Source organism: Bacillus rossius, chromosome 1 (genome assembly GCF_032445375.1).
Source record: "Bacillus rossius redtenbacheri isolate Brsri chromosome 1, Brsri_v3, whole genome shotgun sequence".
NCBI lineage: Eukaryota > Metazoa > Arthropoda > Insecta > Phasmatodea > Bacillidae > Bacillus > Bacillus rossius.
In genome coordinates this window covers 312,835,902-312,856,262 of record NC_086330.1, presented here as the reverse complement: position 1 = coordinate 312,856,262, position 20,361 = coordinate 312,835,902, and the positions used below count along the sequence as shown (strand labels likewise).

The following is a 20,361-nucleotide window of genomic DNA, read 5'->3' as shown; positions in this document are numbered from 1 at the left end:
GTACCGCCATACTTACATTAAACATTTCTGCATTTTTTAAAACGTCCTCGGGAACGCTACATTCCTCCGGATCTCCGGAGAACCGCAGGATCAAGTTGCAGCTGGTATCAAGTAAACAGTAGGATGGTGACGTTAAGATCAAGGATATCTCTGAATGAGAACAATCCGGGCACACTATTCAAGCACAACACAAATTTAAATCGCCACATTTATATTACAGTTAATATTTGCACTAATTTTACACCAACCTTTAACCTAAAAATACTATTTTTCACATGTGGCTGAAATAGTAGTATTCAACGTTTACATTATTCTCTCCTTTCCCCACTTCGCTCAACACCCCCACAACACAATTAAATATTCTACGCACGCGCTTTGGCAGTAGAGCCAAAATTGCATTTAAACTATAAAATTAATTTTATGAGATTTAAGAGATCAGTGTATTTGATTTTTGCATAGAAGACGACAGCAATATTTTTATTTCATACTTTTTTATTTGTGTATGTACCTGAATGACACTCCAACTGAGAACTTCTTGTACCCGAAAGGCTCCAAACTTTAGAGGTGAACGTACCCAAATTGTGCGTGCTATGGCTGGCGACACTGGAGACAGACAACCACGCAACACGCAACACGCAATACGCCACCTCTGCCAGCTCTCGTCAGTCATGAGTCCTCTTCGCGGTAATGTTTGTTCTAGCAGGACTACTTTTGAATATCGGCGTTACTTAGGTTCACGTAGACACATTCTGAGGTATCTCGCCTTTTAACTTAGTATTACGTGAGGTAGTTATGAAAAATAGAATTATTTTTACTTAATTTATTTGTCAGCACAAGTAGTTACCTATCGATACACGGTTCGTGAACGTAACTACCTATCCAATGACGTCACCATCCACACCGTACGTACTACCTCTGTCAGATTCCACTAGCTCTACGCATATTTTAAGGCGAGGGGATTTTGCGAAGAGGATGATATGCCAAATACAGTTTGCGGACTCAACTTTCTTTACAATTCGCTCGGGAATGTTACACTCGGACGCAGTATGTGACTTTCTGACCAGGCTAAACTCAGCTGTCCAGTACAAACTAAGTATCATTGTAATGTTTATCGAAATAAAAGGAAACCTGCTTGTCTGCTGTTGAGCTTGAGAGACATCTCAACTGGGTTGCCTATGATTGGTTAATAATTTAGTTGGGGGTTTATCGTTGACTCAAGAGTCTTACAGATTGGCGTAACCTGTGAGCCAATAGCAGATGTTCGGGTTTGTTGTTTGTTGTGCGGTCGGTTTGCAAATTATTTGGCCATTTAAATATTCCTCTTTTTATAATGGCTCAGGGTAAGTAACAAAACAACTATGGGTTACGCATCACAAGTATATGTGTTTTAAGCCTATTTTACTGACGAACAAATCTGCAAATTCTTTGTCTCTCTGAGTGTATTTTTATGTATTTATTTGGTTTATAAATTCCTGTTTATAACACACCAGTACATCCACACAGCTCATAGATATTCATTGTACCCAGTAGAAAGCAACTTTTATGCATACTGGGTAACTGAAAATTTTTCCATGGTTTCGAAAGTAATTAAATTCATGCAAAGAAACATATCATGCCATTTTGTACGCTGTTAAAAACGTAGGTATACTGGTAGGAACCAAACTTTAGTACCTAAATTCCATACACACGGTAAATACCGAGGTAGCTACCGGGTTGTTGGTGCCATGCAAATATTGTTTAAAGTCTGGGGTAATAGCAACAGTACTGTCACTGTGTGGTTTGATCTATACACAATAATAGTGATTTAGCTAAGCTGTAAGAAAGTTATCTTAGCAACAAACAGTTATCATTACTGATTTATAGACTTCTTCCAACAACTGGATTACAGTATGCATAGCCATATATTCTGTTTGATATTAAATTATATACAACAGTGGTGTGTATCATTAACAGTCGATGATAATAATAATAATAATGATAATAATATTGATCATTTGCAATCTCAGAGCCACGAGGAGCTACCAGCAGTACACCGCAGCAAGCATAAACAAGACAGAGTGTTTTGTTGCCACTTCGCTGTAACATTTGGCCTCTTACAGTTTAATTATGTTCTAATTATATATTTTTTTTGGCCTTTTAAGAGTTCCCTTAAGTGTTGCTTTGCTCATCCAGTTAAAATATTCAAGAAACTACTGTTTTGTTGTCTTTTAAACAGCTATAAATGTAGCTACCATCGTTACGGCAGTTAAAGTAGACTTAACCTGTTAACAATCTGTTTTGTTACTGACAAAGTGCTGCTTTGTACCGTTTGCATTTAAATATTGTAATAATTGCCAGACATCCTGTCGCTGCATGGAAAAGCAAGGAGCTTCCAGCGGCTCACTACTTACTTACTGTCGCTTCTGGAGTACAACATTGTGCCTCTAGGAACTAAATATTGTATTAATACAACGATTCTGATACGTTTATAGAGATCTAACGTGATCCCGACAGTAGAATATCTATTATTATTTTCGTTCAACGTAATATTGGTAACAAAGTAAGGCATTATTTAGTGATTTTCATTTTAACGTTTCAAGTTAAAGCGACAGTGTAATACAAGGTTATATAACTATTGTTACGACCTATATAATGTGGGGAGAACTGGGTTCGTAAGGGATAGCCCAATTAAGTTTTATTACTGTTTTATTGATTACTAATATTTACATTAATAATAAATAATTGTTCTAATATATGTCCAATCACAAGTCACTGGCACTTAAAAATGTTTATTCTCAAGTCACTCAATTTCAAAATAGTAACAATATATAATTTATATCACTGAACCTATAATAAAGTATGTCCATAAAATAATGTCCAAGTTATTAATTTTAATATTATCAACTGTAAAAGAGGTGAAGAGAGCTAGTTCAAAGAACATAATAAAATAATAAGTCATAGATTTATGTAAGCGCTTGCGCGATTACTGCTTTATTGGTTTCTCGCTTGCAGCGCCACCTACGCAAACTGGCGACTCCTGAGCGTAATTTTTTTTTGTGTGTTTGCAATTTGCTAAGAGCGAATCTGTAATTTCAGTTCAAAGTGCGTTCCCCATTTGAATCTCTTTGTACGAGAGTGGTTGAACGTCGAAGTCCCTGACCGCAGGATTGGTCGTAACTGACGATAGAGCTCTTTTTCGCTGGCCTCCACGTTCACCTGACACAACGCCGTGCGATTTTTTTTCCTTTGGGGCTTTTATAAAAAAATCGTGTCTACGTTCCGCCGCAATCTAATGATTTTCCAGAGTTGAGACAGAATTGAAGAGACTATTGCTTCCATTACTCCGAACGTTTTATCCAAAGTGTGAGAAGAATTTGACTTCGGTTGGATGCGTGCTGTATAACTAAAGGTGCACATATTGAAATTTTTTAATTTTCAATTTGATGTATGATTTGCTGTAAGTAGTCTAAATAAGCAAATGAAACTGGCAAATAATTTTAATGGACTCCCTGTATTGACAAATAAAAATTTAAGCATTAAGCTTTTAGTCTGATTTCACGATGTTTGCCAGTCGTGCGCTGATGTCATTGGATGGATATCCACCAGACCGCGGGCGCGCCACTTTCTGGACCAATGGCGATACAGTGCAAGCACCGGCCACGCGGTTTAAACATTCACGGTCAGCTAATGGCGGACGCGTTCCGCGTATTGTTGTGGTTATACACTCTCACACGAATTAACTGGCGGAGTTTCGATCCGATAAACGTTTGCAATTCGTAGCTTACACGCTGAAATATGAACTAAATATCTTTTTTTTTGGTTGAAGATCCATGCATCGATTGATCTTGACAGCAACTGTACTTAGTCCAAAAGGGAAATCTAAAACAACATATTTTCCTTCAAGCACAGGCTGAAGAAGCATCTCTGGAACATCAACTCAGCATGGTCACTTAGCTGTTTATCTAATGCATGAGTTTGTGTGCGGTTGGCTTGAACTGGCAAAGTGTGATTTTTACCTTGAATCTAATTGCACTAGGTATAAGGCTGTGGTTTAATAAAGTTAAATGGAAATTGGTTTTTGGTTAAAGTTTGTAATACTAAACTATGATTTCAATAACACTCAACTAGCGCTTACGTTTGGTTTGCAGCGAATCGCCTATTCTATCGCCAAGTGTATTTCGTAACGTCAAAAGTGTTTGTTTTGAACTAATGAAAATAAATAAATATCGCAAGCTTTTGCGGCCATTGTCTGAAGTAGTTTGTCTTCTGGGTCGTAGCCGCGTCCGAGGCGAATGAATATAGGTGTCACCGACGTTTTCGGTCACCATTGCACGTACGTCAAGTAGGTAACTCTACCCTGACGATGGAGACCGCAATGTCAACCGAGACGTCGCGTCGGTGATATATTCGCCTTGGACGCGGCTAGCAAGTTAATGAAAAGAAAGTTTATTTTAAAAAAATATATATATATATGATTAATGTGTACGGGAAGGCGTACCACTTACAAAGACGTATTAACGAATAATAAACCAATGATGATGCTAATATGCTTGGTGGCTATGATCAAACCGAAGAGAGCGAGCAGACCACGCGAAAAAGGGAACTACTGATGCGCGCGGTGTGGCACTGGGGGGGCCGCAGTACCCAGGTAGGCAGCGGGGCTGAGGGAACCCTTTCTTCCGCCCAGCATGGCCCTGAGGGGGGGGGGGGGGGGCGGCGCATACCTGCCGCGGGCCCGCCTTATCACCGGAGCGCGCATTCCTCTCGGGCCTCCACCCAGCCGGGCGACTGGCACAAGCCTCGCCGACAGAAGAGTCTAGCGACAGCAATGCTACCTTCCTGCAACTGGCAACTGGCAACTGGCTTGTTCCGGGGCCGGCGGCACGATCATATATGTCATCTGAAACTTCTATTTGTCAAGAATGGCCTCGTGGCTGAGCGCTTAGCGGCGTTAACATTACGGAGGTTTTTTTAAACTTTTCCTCCTAAAAACAACTATTAAATAAATGTAAATGTATATAAGAAGTGTTGTATAATGTCTATAAACTATGGAAAAAGAGCACAATGTGCTGGCGTTCCACTATGTATACCTATGTAAATATCAATGTATGCAAACATCGCAATAAAAAGCTTTTGAATTTGAATTTGATCTAAACGTAAAGTTGCCGGTTCGAATCCCGGCAGGTGCGAATTTTTTTTTGTACCTGTAAAAATAAATACGAGCACGTATAATTTCAAAAGTAATAAATATATTTGAATAAAGAATGCAAATAAAAGTAAATTTATTAATTAAATTGTAATTTTCAGATAAGGACATGATAACTAATGGTCAATTAGGTTAGGTTAGCTACATTATAAATACTTTAAAACTTTGTGGACGGTTGATTTGGTTAGGATAGTTACATTAAAGATACTTGGAAATCAAACATCCAGGGGGTAGGCGCTCCCGATCGGCCAACTTCGGATAGGATCGGCATTTGCAGCCAGTTGCAGGACGGTAGCATTGCTGTCGCTAGACTCTTGTGTCGCCGACCCGCCCCGCCTGTCCGGCTGCAGTCCCTCCACACAGGCATCCACACACATCTGTACCGCAGTCGTGTCTGCGCGCGGCATGTCACATCTTCACATTCCTACTTTTTGCAACAAGAAGCCGTGCATGTGTCATGGACACGGCCGTGCGTTGTACGTGAATACTTGTACGTAACAGGTAATAACTGTATATACAAAATATAAAATACGGTATTTTTTTTTAATTTTAACATCATATATATTCACTGTGACTATTTTACACTAATGTTTTATTATTTTGACAAGAGCTGACGATTGAAACTCAAATGAACGTCGTAGTTTCTACGAGTCGAAAGTTATGCTACATGGAAATCTCGAAACGCAGCAAAATGACCTCAAAATGGCGGCGCTTCCCCTTCCACTGCGCACGATGCGTCACAGTACTCACTTAGCTTAAGGAATTCTTTTATCCTTTAGCTATCCAGTGGTGTAATTAAATTTTGGATGGAGATGATAGTTATGTAGCTGCAACACCAAACTGCATCCCCCGATTTTGTTATAATTCGATTGTTTAATTGCCTCCCACTATGGAAGAAATTTTAAATACGTATTTACGTCAAAAAAAACATTTTTGAATAAGTCTTTTACTTATGATAGTGTGTTAAATTTGATACCAACCCGCGAATACTATTTACGGCAATCTAGTAACTTGGCTACCTTCAAACACAGGCTGAAGCAACATCTCTGGAACACCTACTCTGCATGACCACTTCGTGGCTTACCTGCTGTAAGAATGAGTACGTGAATATGTGGGAGAATGGTATTCATGTAATACCATATTGGCAATAGATGACTCTTAACTTTTAATTACATTTCAGCAAGTGTATGCCAATTTCGAGTCAAATACGAATTAGTTGTATGTTTATCTTCTATCTTTGTAAATATTTAATGTGGTTAAGTGTAGGAAAGGCGAGCCGCCTTTACTTCCCCACCAATAGATTGAATAAATAAATATTTTTTTTTACGAACTTTAGCACAATGATAGTAACTCACATCGTAACATTTTTTAAAAAAATACTCATTCCGATAAGTTGTATTGTTCCCACAAGTGCGCACATCTGTGTTTTCGAAGTTTAGATTATTTTTAATAAAAAAAAATTGGCTGTCTGTAAAGTCGGTTTACGGACGATAGTTTAACGTGACAACGTCATAACAAAACATTGATGAAATTATTGCATACTTTTATGAATAAAATTGAATCATTTTTATTGAATTATCACTATTTTGTATGGATAATAAATATAGTTTAAAAAACTAAAGAAACATGCTTTTAAAGATTATCAAACTAAAAAGTTAAAAATAATTTTAAAATTTAATTTATGACAATAGTATATAAGCAATACTAGTATAAATGAGAAAAAAGCTTGAGGCGCATTGTGCCATATTTTTTGTATATTAAGCGCCCCATGCTTTTTTCTCATTTATACTAGTATTGCTTATATACTAAACTATTGTCATAAATTAAATTTTAAAATTATTTTTAACTTTTTAGTTTGATAATCTTTAAAAGCATGTTTCTTTAGTTTTTTAAACTATATTTATTTTTAACTTTTTAGTTTGATATTCTTTAAAAGCATGGTTTTTTTTAGTTTTTTAAACTATATTTATGTATAATTATCATAGGGAAATGAGTTACCGACACTACCTATTACCATCTGAGATAACTATTTGGAGTTGCAACGTCACAAAGAAATGGTAAAGTCTCTCCAAATCTACTGCATGAGTCGCTACAAATCACTACAGGAAGATTGCTCTGCACCCGAGCGGGCCAACAAAAACGTCGTTGATGTATATAGAGCTCTATACAGCGTCTATGATTCGCCTGGGAGTACCTACACAGTGTTTAAGGTTTTAACCAATCAAAGAAGTAGTAAAACATCACGCACAAAGGGTCATTATTCATGGAGGTATCAAAGGTGCGTGAACAAAGGCTAGTTGCAACGAAATCGAAAACAGCCAATGCGAGAGCCAAATATGTTCGCTATAGTTCACCGCTGTTATACGTTCTCATGTTTGACTTGGTAATTGCGAGTGTGCAGCTAGTTGATACATGACACAAAGTATTCTTTCTGGTGGCCCCAGAAGGTGCTGGGAAGAACACTGTGTCTTAAATATAGTTCATATGATATGGTTTGCAGTATTTTGAAGGTTCTACCTCATCTATTTTGTCTAAGCTCAGCAGTTGTAAGCGAACCTAACCCTACAGGATATTGGAATGACTAAGGGATTTTTTTAAATGTAACCGAGCACGGTATAGGTGAACTGCACATGCATCAAATCGATGGCCGAGGGACTATCTCGAGTTCACTGGGCATAAATGCCAAAAGTGGCCAGAGAAAGAGAGAAGCGAAGAGCAGTTTAGACTGGCGAAACAGGTACACAGCACCTTTTAAACCCCCATACCCCCACCTCCCTCTAAAATGTAGCCGGAGTGGTTGCAATATTTTTTTTTTTCTTTACCTGTCCTGGAATGTGGGTGGAGAATCTTCAGTCGTTTCGTCCACTACTCTCCTTGTGTACCTCTGGCCTTGTAGCAGGTCTGCCAGGTCGGAGGTCTCTCTCTCTCTCTCTCTATTTCCCTCTCCCTCCCTCCCTCCCCCTTCGTCCCCCTCCCATCAAAAAGTCTTCTCCCGGAGAACAATTTTTGTTCTCGACGTGGCTAGAAATAAATGCTTTGTTAGCTGGGAGGAGATGGTTGGGTTGACTATTTCTGGATGTGTCTTAGTCAAAACTTACTGAAGGGTATGCCAAGTATTATTTATTAAACTAATTTTTGACATGCAAATCTGTAAAAAAAAATATATTTTTTAGAGAAATTCCTACGTTTCCTGATATTTTTTTTTATATTTTACATTCATTTTATCAAACTACTTACCCGCTCTCAATTCTACTATATTTTATGGAGTTATTCAGCACTGTACAGTTTACAGATTATTCCCTGATGCTTATGGATACCACCTACAGGATGCGGAGTTGTGCTCTAGTGTGTTCAAATTAAGATCAGTTTTGGCAGTTAACCGCTCAACGTATTCTCATTATATTTTTGCACGAAAAATATGATTAAAAGTTTAACACTTAATCGTATTTACATTTTTCAAGAGACAGCGCGTGTTATGAATATTACCTCGAAGCCCACAGCAGACCCAAAATTGTATTTAGTACGCTGGCGTATCTTAAAACCTTCTAATAGTTAGTCTACCCAAGGGTCTGTATTGAACACTGTTTCACACTAACAGCAAAGGTGATCACTCACTACATTCGCACGTAGCACAAGGGAAATACTGCGTCGTACTGGGCATATGATGGTCGCGCTGGGATTGCCCTTAAAGCTGCTTTGTTGCTTCCCACAGTAACAACACGTCATTTGTTTTCATAGTATTTCTATGTAATGAACCTGTAACCGAAATTCGTCGGACGAATTTCGACTCGCGCTGTTTATACACAGTTATAATTGTAATGCAACTGCTCTATCGTCAGTGAATTATAGGTACAGGACCAGTGATATTATTCGTAACTTAATTATTGACGCCCATGTGCCTTCTTCAGCCGTTTTATTAAATAATATCAGCAAGGTCCTAACTACTTGGTCCACGAATTTCATTCACGGAATAGCTGGCAAAAAAAGGATAACATTTTAATTTTGCTTTAATTCTTATTTAATCGAGTTTTAAATAAGGAATAGCATATTTTAATAATCACAAATCACGCATAATTTATCTTATGATTACAAATGTCACAGATGGCTGCTAGTCAATGAATTGTTCTTTGGAATGAAATATGTGAGTCAATAAGCCGCAGGAGCCACTCCTAGTCACCGACATCTGTGCTAACTGTGTAAGCCCACGTGTCTCGTTGCCTTGACCAATGTGCATCAGTATCTTGTGGAAGGATACACGCTTGTGCCGAAACATGACGATGCAACTCAACTTTAGATTAAATATATGTTGTGCTATATTGTGAAATATTACCTCGTCACCATAAGCTTGACGATTTACGAAGTTAATAGCACGGCAAAAAAGAGTTGTATTTCAAATTAAAATTGCTAGTGGAAAAAAAAAATCTATTTTTATGCTACTTTATCTTTGAATTTATGATTGCAAGTTTAAGACAGGCCATGTTATTTCTGCACATACTTGAAAAAGTAAATGGAAAAAGTGGGATTTTCTGCACCGTTGGGAGACATCAGGATACGAGTTTAAAATTTCCACTGAACTACCGAGAAAAAAAAAGGGTATTCTCGTTTATTCTAACACTCCTTCACAAATCTGTGTACATCTCAGTGGAAGCACGTGTATGTTTAGTGATAAAAAAAAACAGAAATTGCTCGTTCAAAAGTAAAAGATGCTCGTTTTTAATTCGTTTGTTTTATCTATGGGATAAGGCCCGTTCCTGCCATGGAATACAACACCGTCCTCAGGGAAGTGGGTTCCCAAATAGATGGTAAACCCTTACTGCCCGGCTCGTGTTGTGCGATGCTAAACGTCCATGTTGCAGGGATAGTTACAGTCAACAATTGATCAAGTCCCCGCTCGTTTGGGGGCTACGACTTCCCTGCTGATGAACCGTGGGTCTTGAGTTCGATTCCCGCCGGCGTCGGTGTTGGGAGGGGGGGGGGGGAGTCAGAACGAGTGACGTGTCGTAGTTCCGCGCCGCGGCACAGAGGGCAGTGGGACCTGTCACGTGGTCATCGTGAGCGCGCGGCTCCGACACCCGACGGGCGAATTTTTTGGGGTAACGCTCATTCTTCCTCGTTTACCACAACAGTGCGTTCACCAGCACCATCTGTGGGTTACAGAACACGTGTTCCAAGATCCCCGATTGCACCAGAAATGCTTACTGGTAGCGAAAGCGGGCCACAGAACTCGTAACCTGCGAGGATGTCGTCACAGTGCAGCGAGAGACTTAACACAGGTTGCATTCCCATTCTTGAACCACATAGTTTCCCACATACATTTAATGTTCCTTTGTTTATTTTTGACGTGATAACGTCTAATGAATCGATGAACGCCGGCTGCACGCATGAAAAAGTGTCCCGTTACGCACGTTGTCCCGTTACGCTGTGTTCCGTTACGCTCATTGTACGCTTGTGCCGCATCTATCTCCCTTCCACTCGATTGGAACAACCATCGATTTGACTTTATCCGGGCACTTTAAACTTGAAACACTCCCATTCGTTTCCTACTTTCCTATCATCGTCCTATCCTTAAAAGAATAACACAGATTGGAAGAAGTTAAATAGCAAACATGTATAAAATTTATCGTTAAAATAATCTCTTCGTTAAAGTAATAAACATATTTGAATTAATGAGTGCAAATAAAAGTAAATTTATCAATTAAATTGTAGATTTCATTTCACTCCTTCTTTTTACATGTTACATGCTTTATATTAGCTTCACCTGTATGTTTGTTTGTCTGTCCGTCTGTAACTCTTGCGACTAAGAGTGAGTGGCTCATCACTGTAAAATGTCCCACCAATTTCATTACGTTCGTTAGCCGAGCGGTCTGAGGCGCGCGGCTTCTGTGACTTCAGCGATCGTGGGTTCTACTCCCGGCCACGCCGAAAAAAAATTTTTTTTTTTTTTCCCCGGTAAATTCTAAGATTATATCCATACATTAACTGTAAATGATTTGGAGAGACTTTTTACAGTGATGTCCCACTGCCCTCTGTGCCGCGGCGCGGAAGTACGACACTTCACTCGTTCTGACTCCCCACACCCCCCCCCCCCCCAACACCGACGCCGGCGGGAATCGAACTCAAGACCCACGGTTCATCAGCAGGGAAGTCGTAGCCCCCAAACGAGCGGGGACTTGATCAATTGTTGACTGTAACTATCCCTGCAACATGGACGTTTAGCATCGCACAACACGAGCCAGGCAGTAAGGGTTTACCATCTATTCGGGTACCCACTTCCCTGAGGACGGTGTTGTATTCCATGGCAGGAACGGGCTTTATCCCATAGATAAAGCAAACGAATTAAAAACGAGCATCTTTTACTTTTGAACGAGCAATTTCTGTTTTTTTTTTTTTTTCACTAAACATACACGTGCTTCCACTGAGATGTACACAGATTTGTGAAGGAGTTTTAGAATAAACGAGAATACCCTTTTTTTTTCTCGGTAGTTCAGTGGAAATTTTAAACTCGTATCCTGATGTCTCCCAACGGTGCAGAAAATCCCACTTTTTCCATTTACTTTTTCAAGTATGTGCAGAAATAACATGGCCTGTCTTAAACTTGCAATCATAAATTCAAAGATAAAGTAGCATAAAAATAGATTTTTTTTTTCCACTAGCAATTTTAATTTGAAATACAACTCTTTTTTTGCCGTGCTATTAACTTCGTAAATCGTCAAGCTTATGGTGACGAGGTAATATTTCACAATATAGCACAACATATATTTAATCTAAAGTTGAGTTGCATCGTCATGTTTCGGCACAAGCGTGTATCCTTCCACAAGATACTGATGCCCATTGGTCAAGGCAACGAGACATGTGGGCTTACACAGTTAGCACAGATGTCGGTGACTAGGAGTGGCTCCTGCGGCTTATTGGCTCACGTATTTCATTCCAAAGAACAATTCATTGACTAGCAGCCATCTGTGACATTTGTAATCATAAGATAAATTATGCGTGATTTGTGATTATTAAAATATGCTATTCCTTATTTAAAACTCGATTAAATAAGAATTAAAGCAAAATTAAAATGTTATCCTTTTTATGCTAGCTATTCCGTGAATGAAATTCGTGGACCAAGTAGTTAGGACCTTGCTGATATTATTTAATAAAACGGCTGAAGAAGGCACATGGGCGTCAATAATTAAGTTATGAATAATATCACCGGTCCTGTACCTATAATTCACTGACGATAGAGCAGTTGCATTACAATTACAACTGTGTATAAACAGCGCGAGTCGAAATTCGACCGACGAATTTCGGTTACAGGTTCATTACAAAGAAATACTGTGAAAAAAAATGACGTGTTGTTACTGTGGGAAGCAACAAAGCAGCTTTAAGGGCGATCCCAGCGCGATCATCATATACCCAGTACGACGCCAGTATTTCCCTTGTGCTACGTGCGAATGTAGTTAGTGATCACCTTTGCTGTTAAGTGTGAAACAGTGTTCAATACAGACCCTTGGGTAGACTAACTATTAGAAGGTTTTAAGATACGGCAGCGTACTAAATACAATTTTGGGTCTGCTGTGGGCTTCGAGGTAATATTCATAACACGTGCTGTCTCTTGAAAAATGTAAATACGATTAAGTGTTAAACTTTTAATCATATTTTTCGTGCAAAAAGATAATGAGAATACATTGAGCGGTTAACTACCAAAACTGATCTTAATTTGAACACACTAGAGCACAACTCCGCATCCTGTAGGTGGTATCCATAAGCATCAGGGAATAATCTGTACACTGTACAGTGCTGAATAACTCCATAAAATATAGTAGAATTGAGAGCGGGTAAGTAGTTTGATAAAATTAATGTAAAATATAAAAACAAAATTATCAGGAAACGTAGGAATTTCTCTTAAAAAAAATTTTTTTTTACTGATTTGTATGTCAAAAATTAGTTTAATAAATAATACTTGGCATACCCTTCAGTACGTTTTGACTAAGACACATCCAGAAATTGTCAACCCAACCATCTCCTCCCAGCTAACAAAGCATTTATTTCTAGCCACGTCGAGAACAAAAACTGTTCTCCTGGAGAAGACTTTGTGGAAGAAGTGGGGGGGGGGGGGGATGGTGGGGGAGGGGGAGGGGGGGGGGTGAGAGGTAAATAAAGAGAGAGAGAGAGAGAGAGAGAGAGAGAGAGAGAGAGAGAGAGAGACCTTCGACCTGGCAGACCTGCCACAAGGCCAGAGGTACACAAGGAGAGAAGTGGACGAAACCACTGAAGATTCTCCACCCACATTCCAGAAGGACAGGTAAAGAAAAAAAAAATTATTGCAACCACTCCGGCTACAGTGCGGAGGGAGGTGGGGCGTGAGGCTTTTAAAAGGTGCTGTGTACCTGTTTCGGCAGTCTAAACTGTTCTTCGCTTCTCTCTTTCTCTGGCCACTTTTGGCATTTATGCACAGTGAACTCGAGATAGTACCTCGGCCATCGATTTGATGCATGTGCAGTTCACCTATGCCGTGCTCGGTTACATTAAAAAAAATCCCTTAGTCGTTCCATTATCCTGTAGGGTTAGGTTAGCATTCAACTGATGAGCTTAGACAAAATATATGAGGTAGAACCTTCAAAATACTGCAAACCATATCACATTAACTATATTTAAGACACCGTGTTCTTCCCAGCACCTTCTGGGGCCACCAGAAAGAACACTTTGTGTCACATATCAACTAACTGCACACTCGCAATTACCAAGTCAAACTTGACAACGTATAACAGCGGTGAACTATAGCGAACATATTTGGCTGTCGCATTGACTGTTTTAGATTTCGTTGCAACTAGCCTTTGTTCACGCACCTTTGATACCTCCATGAATAATGACCCTTTGTGCGTGATGTTTTACTACTTCTTAGATTGGCTAAAACCTTAAACACTGCGTAGATACTCCCAGGCGAAACATAGACGCTGTATAGAGCTCTATATACATCCACGACGTTTTTGTTGGCCCGCTCGGGTGCAGAGCAATCTTCCTGTAGTGATTTGTAGCGACTAGCGAATGCTATATAGAAGTTGAGTCCGAATTTTCTTTATGGCAGTTAAAAGTCTAATATAGTGCATCTAATGTTTCTGTGCGGTTTCACACGAGCGTAGTGACCTCGGTATGTCATTTCCTATGTGAAATAGCATAACATAATAATTTGGGTATTTTTTGCGTTCGCATGCATGTCAATAATTTAAACAATATTTTAACAATTAAATATAAATATTAAGTCAGCTATAAAGGCCAATAACAGGGAATAACAGTATCATTTATTTTTCTCCCTGTATACTTTTAACGGATTTAAACACTTTAAACGCGCAAAAAAATTCAGAAGTCTTGCTAGTGCAAAAATTTTATTTTATAAAAACACCAGTACTTATAGAGTTGCATGGATTTATTAATATGATACAAAATAAATTGTGTAATATAAAAATGGAACAAAATTCTATAAATTCCAATACTTTCTTTATTGTCAGTTTTTCCTCTAGTGTTACGATAAAACATAATTTATAACGTCGAGAAAAATGAAAATTTATAAAAAAAAAGCTTCAAAGTAAGGTTTAAATGAGATTCAAGTCCACCTGTCAAGAGTCGTTGCTCGGTGTCAGTTAAAACATTTAAGATTCAATCAATCTGCATTTTATTTGATTAGAAGAATAATACCCACTGTAGATAACCTAAATAATTGAATTCTCAGCTAATATTTTTTTTTAACCTAAATTCAGCTATATCGGCGTAAACTGAAACTTTTGGCGTCTAATGTGCTATTATAATGTATTGTAAACAAACAAGATTATATAAAATTCCTAGGTGCATTAAATAAGTGAATTATGAGTCCTGATATTAAAGAATAAATTAACAGAGAACATTAAACTAGTAAAACACTCTATAAAAATTACAAACTAATTAAATGCTACCCAAGTATGTGTACGTATCGAATTCAATATGAGAAAAAAACATTCTATTTTTTAAATGAGATAGCAAATATTCTAAGAAAAATTATTAACAAAATAAATATAACGCACGCATAGAAACACACACGCACACACATGTAGTGCTTAAAGAGTTATTTGTTGAAAACCATTAATTAAGCTGTTGCAAAAAACCACGTTAGAAACAGTTATAAAAATTTTGCAATGGAATATGAAAAACTTTATCCGATATTCGCAAAATGCTTTAAGGCCAATCAAAAATTACTTAGAATCATGGTTCAGAATTATTAATAGGCAAACACCTAGATCTCTTGTTTTGTACAATTAGTTTATTTTACTAAAAAAATAATTTGGCATACCTAATAAGAGCAATAAAGGATGATTTCAGGTGAAGGGCAACCGGACATACGTAACCAATCAAATGATCGTATAAATGGCTGTCATTGGGAAAATGAGGGTTTGCACACATGAAGGGGCTATTAGAGCACCTAGCACGTGACGCTGGGTAGCTGAGCAGCGCGCACTCGACTGACCTGCGTCCTCGGGGGCGGGTAGCGGGGCGGCGTCTTGGAGCGGGCGATGAAGGACTCGGGCACGTCCACGGCCATCTCGCGGTGCGGCCCGCTGTCCAGCGACATCATCATCATCATGGCGTTGTAGGCATCCTCCTCCTCGGGCGAGCGCCGCTTCACGGGCTCCTCCTGGTCGTCCTGCGTGTCCACCACCACGATGCTGCTGCCGCTGCGCCGGCGGGTCCTGCAACCACCGCGTGCCGGCGCTCGTACCACCTCGCCCTGTCGCTGGCACCACCACCGTGTTGCTGGCACCAACACCATGGTGCTCGCCGTGTTACTGGCACCAACACCATGGTGCTCGCCCTGTTACTGGCACCAACACCATGGTGCTCGCCGTGTTACTGGCACCTACACCATGATGTTCGCACTGTGACTGGAACCAACATCATGATGTTCCCACTGTTACTGGAACCAACACCATAGTGTTCGTACTGTTACTGATACCAACACCATGATGTTCGCACTGTGACTGGAACCAACATCATTATGTTCCCACTGTTACTGGAACCAACACCATAGTGTTCGTACTGTTACTGATACCAACACCATGATGTTCGCACTGTGACTGGAACCAACATCATGGTGTTCGCACTGTTACTGGCACCACCACCATGGTGCTCGCGGTGTTACTGGCACCAACACCATGGTGCTCGCCGTGTTACTGGCACCAACACCATGATGTACCCACTGTTACTGGAACCAACACCATGGTGTTCGTACTGTTAATGATACCAACACCATGATGTTCGCACTGTGACTGGAACCAACACCATGGTGTTCGCACTGTGACGGGAACCAACACCATGGTGTTCGCACAGTGACTTGAACCAACAAGACAGTTATAGTACTGTTACTAGAACCATTACCATAGTGCTCGCAGTGTTTCAGGCACCTACGTCATGTTGCCTGCACCAAGATCATGGCATATTTTTTTTTTTGCACTGTTACTGGCACCAACAAATTTGTGTTCGTGCTCGCACTATATAAATTTCAAACACCATAGTTCTCGATTCGTACTGTTACTAGTGCAAACTACTCGTTGCTCGCACTGTTACATCTGGTGCTCGCACTATAACCAGAACATAAATAACTGTTCTCGCGCTGTTGCTAGTATCAATTATTGGTGCTCGTACATACTGCTATTTGTGAAGTCAACATGGTCAAACATTGTTGTGTCACTCACCATGATGATAGGGTTAATGTATAGGTAGGATTTTACTTCTCGCAGTTTTACGCAATGTTTGCACAAAGACGCTATCGTGATGTGATTACAGTCGTCTCCAAATCCATTAATTATTTACTCTCTGCTTGTAAATTACGTCATTAATTGTATTTGGGTCCACACCCACCAGAATAGGGTTGTTGTGAAGTACGTCTATATATACTTTATCTGGCTACAGCGTAAAAAAACTGTGAAACTTCAAGTATAGGAAAATGTTCCCATGTGCATTTTTTATAAATAATTAACTCTTACTTTAAAACATTAATTTTATAACATATTTGTTATTAAATTATAATTTAAAATTTTATCTAGACATTTTTATTGATATTTTGATCTGTAAGTGTTTGTTTTTTCATAAATTAATGAACAATATAATTTTTCACAAAAGTTATTACTATACGATAAACCCATTACTTCGTCTGCCATAAATAAGCCTGGACATTTAAGACCATCCCTAGGAAAAAACACACTGATAGCATCAGTATGTGCAGAATCATTGTACATCTTATAAAATATTAGCTCCATGCAGATTTAATTTCAGTCTCATGGCTTTAATTAGCACTATTTAAGGCCATACTGTGACCTCGTTTTTTTGTTTGGTTCCTAACATGAAATTCACTGAACGTCAGAATGGCTCTAATTACATTTTCAGGTATGAAAATGTTTGTACAGAACATTTATTTGTCCACAGAGATACGTAACTTGCGAATGCGTTCTTTAGGTAGCCGATTTTTAGCTCAGAAGCCAAACAGATCCCGATTAGCAATGAAATCGGCCTTTTTTTAAATTGAGGTTTCAGTGACACGCCACCGTTTGTTGCCTTGAAGTGACGTCAGGTAACTCGAACGCCGAGACGTGACAGCGGCGACAAACCCAGCCCTCACTACTGAAAATGCGGCAGCAAAACCAAGAACGTCGACGTTCATTTTAGTTTTCAGCGCTCGGCAAGGCAGGGTCGCCGATCGAACGCCAGCGCGCCAGTCCGGTGGCTGGCTTCGCACGCAGAGGCGACAAGTGCGTGCGTCGAGCATGGCAATGTCGACCTTGGTGCTCCCCCGGTTCGGCGATGGAATGCCGGCGCCGCTGCTTGTACGCCAGGGTCTCGCCAAAAGGCCGGGCGTCGCGCCGGCCATTAGCTCGGCCATCATCATTATTCCCTGCATCCGGCCACACCTCTCCGCGCTGCGCCCCTTTCCAGGGGCCTATCGATTCCTTTATTTATAGCTCATGTTCACAAGTTGTGGATTCTCTCGCGGGTGCTGCCCGACGGCTCGACGCCTCTCACCGCCCAGCACTCTGAAGGGTCGCTGCGCCACTGATGTGCGGTAAAACTAACCCCGAGCCGGCAGCGTAATCGAACCCACCACGTCCCGAACACGATTTGGAAACTTCTCTTCTAGTCACAGTTAACAAGATTCCACAAACTTTTTTTTTTATTGGTTTCAATGAACACACTCTTGCATGCAAGGAGGAGGGTGAATATTTATTTGTTCTAAGAAAGTTCTTGAGATGCACCTGCAGACGCTTGCGTTTTCATAAATTACTTATGTTTGTTATTTTAATCAGTTGTCCCTATTAGGCTTGTAACACGGAGTATACATATCGCAGAAATTTTCATTTGGATATTTTTCTTCGAATAAAGGTGTTTTGTGATTTATATATAGCTTAATAATCAAATAAGACACAAGTTTATTTTATTTTGGAAACAAACTAATAATATCTAGGTATTGTTACGACCTATATGGTGAGTACTGGGTTCGTAAGGGACAGCCCAATTAAGTTTTATTATTTTTATTAATTACAAATATTTACAATAGTTACTAATAAATAATTGTACTTCGAAATGTCCGATCACCAATCACTGGCACTTAAAAATCTTTATTCACAAGTCACTCAATGTCTGTCAAGTTCCACAGTTTGCACTCCTCACTGGAGCTAGGCTCGACAGTGGTTCGCCCCTTACCTCGCGCCTTGTCCACACACACAGTCTCGCGCCACTCAGTCGCACTCTCTCGATCCCGTCGCTCCGCGTCCCGCCACTCTCGAGGGGGGTCGCTCACCATCTTCGCCTATCTCGAACTTCCCTTCACTCGCGGAACTCTCCGAACACTTGGAACTTTCTCGGAACTTAGAACTACCGCGGAACCCGGGGTCCCTGCTTATATACTTGTGGCGCCCTTCCTTGAAACGACGAGAGTGGCTGTGACAAGTCACGTCATCCCGGGCCGACCCGACACCCGAAAAGTCCAGAAAGGCGGTGTTTATTCATGCCACTCCGCGCGGCGGCCCGCGGAATTCCCATGGGCGCTCAGCGGTAGATAACAGCGCCGAGGAAGGATGACGCGGAGAGAGGAGGGGGAAGGGTTGAGAGGTCAAGCCGCGCTAATGCGCGCATGACGTCAGTGGCCGTGTGAGACGCTCCGGGCCAGACTAGCGCTGGAGGGCCCGTTCAGGTATGTGGCACGCGTCGTGGCTCTGCTTGCCATTTCGTAACAGTATTATACCACTTGCAAATCAGATAACACAATTTTCGTAAATAACATTAGTTCTTTTAAATTCGTTTAAAATGAAGAAATAAAAAAATCTCATACAACTGCGATGAATAAGCAACAGCTTATAAAGTTGTAAGGGGCCAAGACACCTACCCACGTGGACAGACCTAGCATGCGCGGGGTGTGTGCTGTGCGAGGACAGGTTCACACGTACCAGCGAATTTAACGGAAAGGAGGCGGCTCGGTTGTAACAGGCGAGTCCCCTCGGGCAAATGAAAACTGATCACAAGCCATTTGGATCCTATAGACTCGTAGGTTACCCATGGAAACTATTGCCTTGTGCAATCGCATCCTCTTTGGTTTCGATTTCCAGTTATTCGTCTTATTTAATACCACAGAGGTAAGGGCCGATCACTAGTCAGCATGTGGACAAGGAATGATAATGGTTAACATCCAAGAAATGAAAACAATATTTGCACGAAATGAAAATAGAATATCATTGAGAAAAAAAAACCTCCCAATATCGAAAACATCCTTTTATAATTTCATAAAACTGAAATTGGAAATTTTTGAAATAGTTTATGGTCATTAATCTATTATAAAACTTTAAAAGATTGCAAGTTCTCAATTATCAGCCTAACCACATCCATGTCTTAAGCGCATGTGATGACTGAGAGATAACTCACATAACTAATAAACATGTGATAGTTAAGCAAGATAACACTCCGTTCTAATAACCTGTGATAGCTAACTGAGCAAGATAACTCACCCGCCTAATGAACCTGTAATAACTAAGAAAAATAGCTCACTTCCTAATAAACCAGTAATAACTAAGCAAGCTAGCTCACTTCCTAATGAACTTGTAATAACCGAGCAAGATAACTCATCTACTTAATTAACCTGTGGTAACTACTTGAGGAAGATACCTCGACGGCCT

General features: G+C 40.1%; 1 protein-coding gene across 1 annotated transcript in view; it reads right to left on the bottom strand.

The window, feature by feature from the left end:
* The window catches only part of LOC134527915 (protein PALS1), a 310,393-nt gene that overhangs the window by 159,540 nt on the left and 130,492 nt on the right, over nucleotides 1–20,361 (bottom strand). The window contains exon 3 of the mRNA XM_063360947.1: nucleotides 15,669–15,891. Coding sequence (XP_063217017.1) covers nucleotides 15,669–15,891 — 223 coding nt within the window. The remainder of the gene's footprint in view (nucleotides 1–15,668; nucleotides 15,892–20,361) is intronic.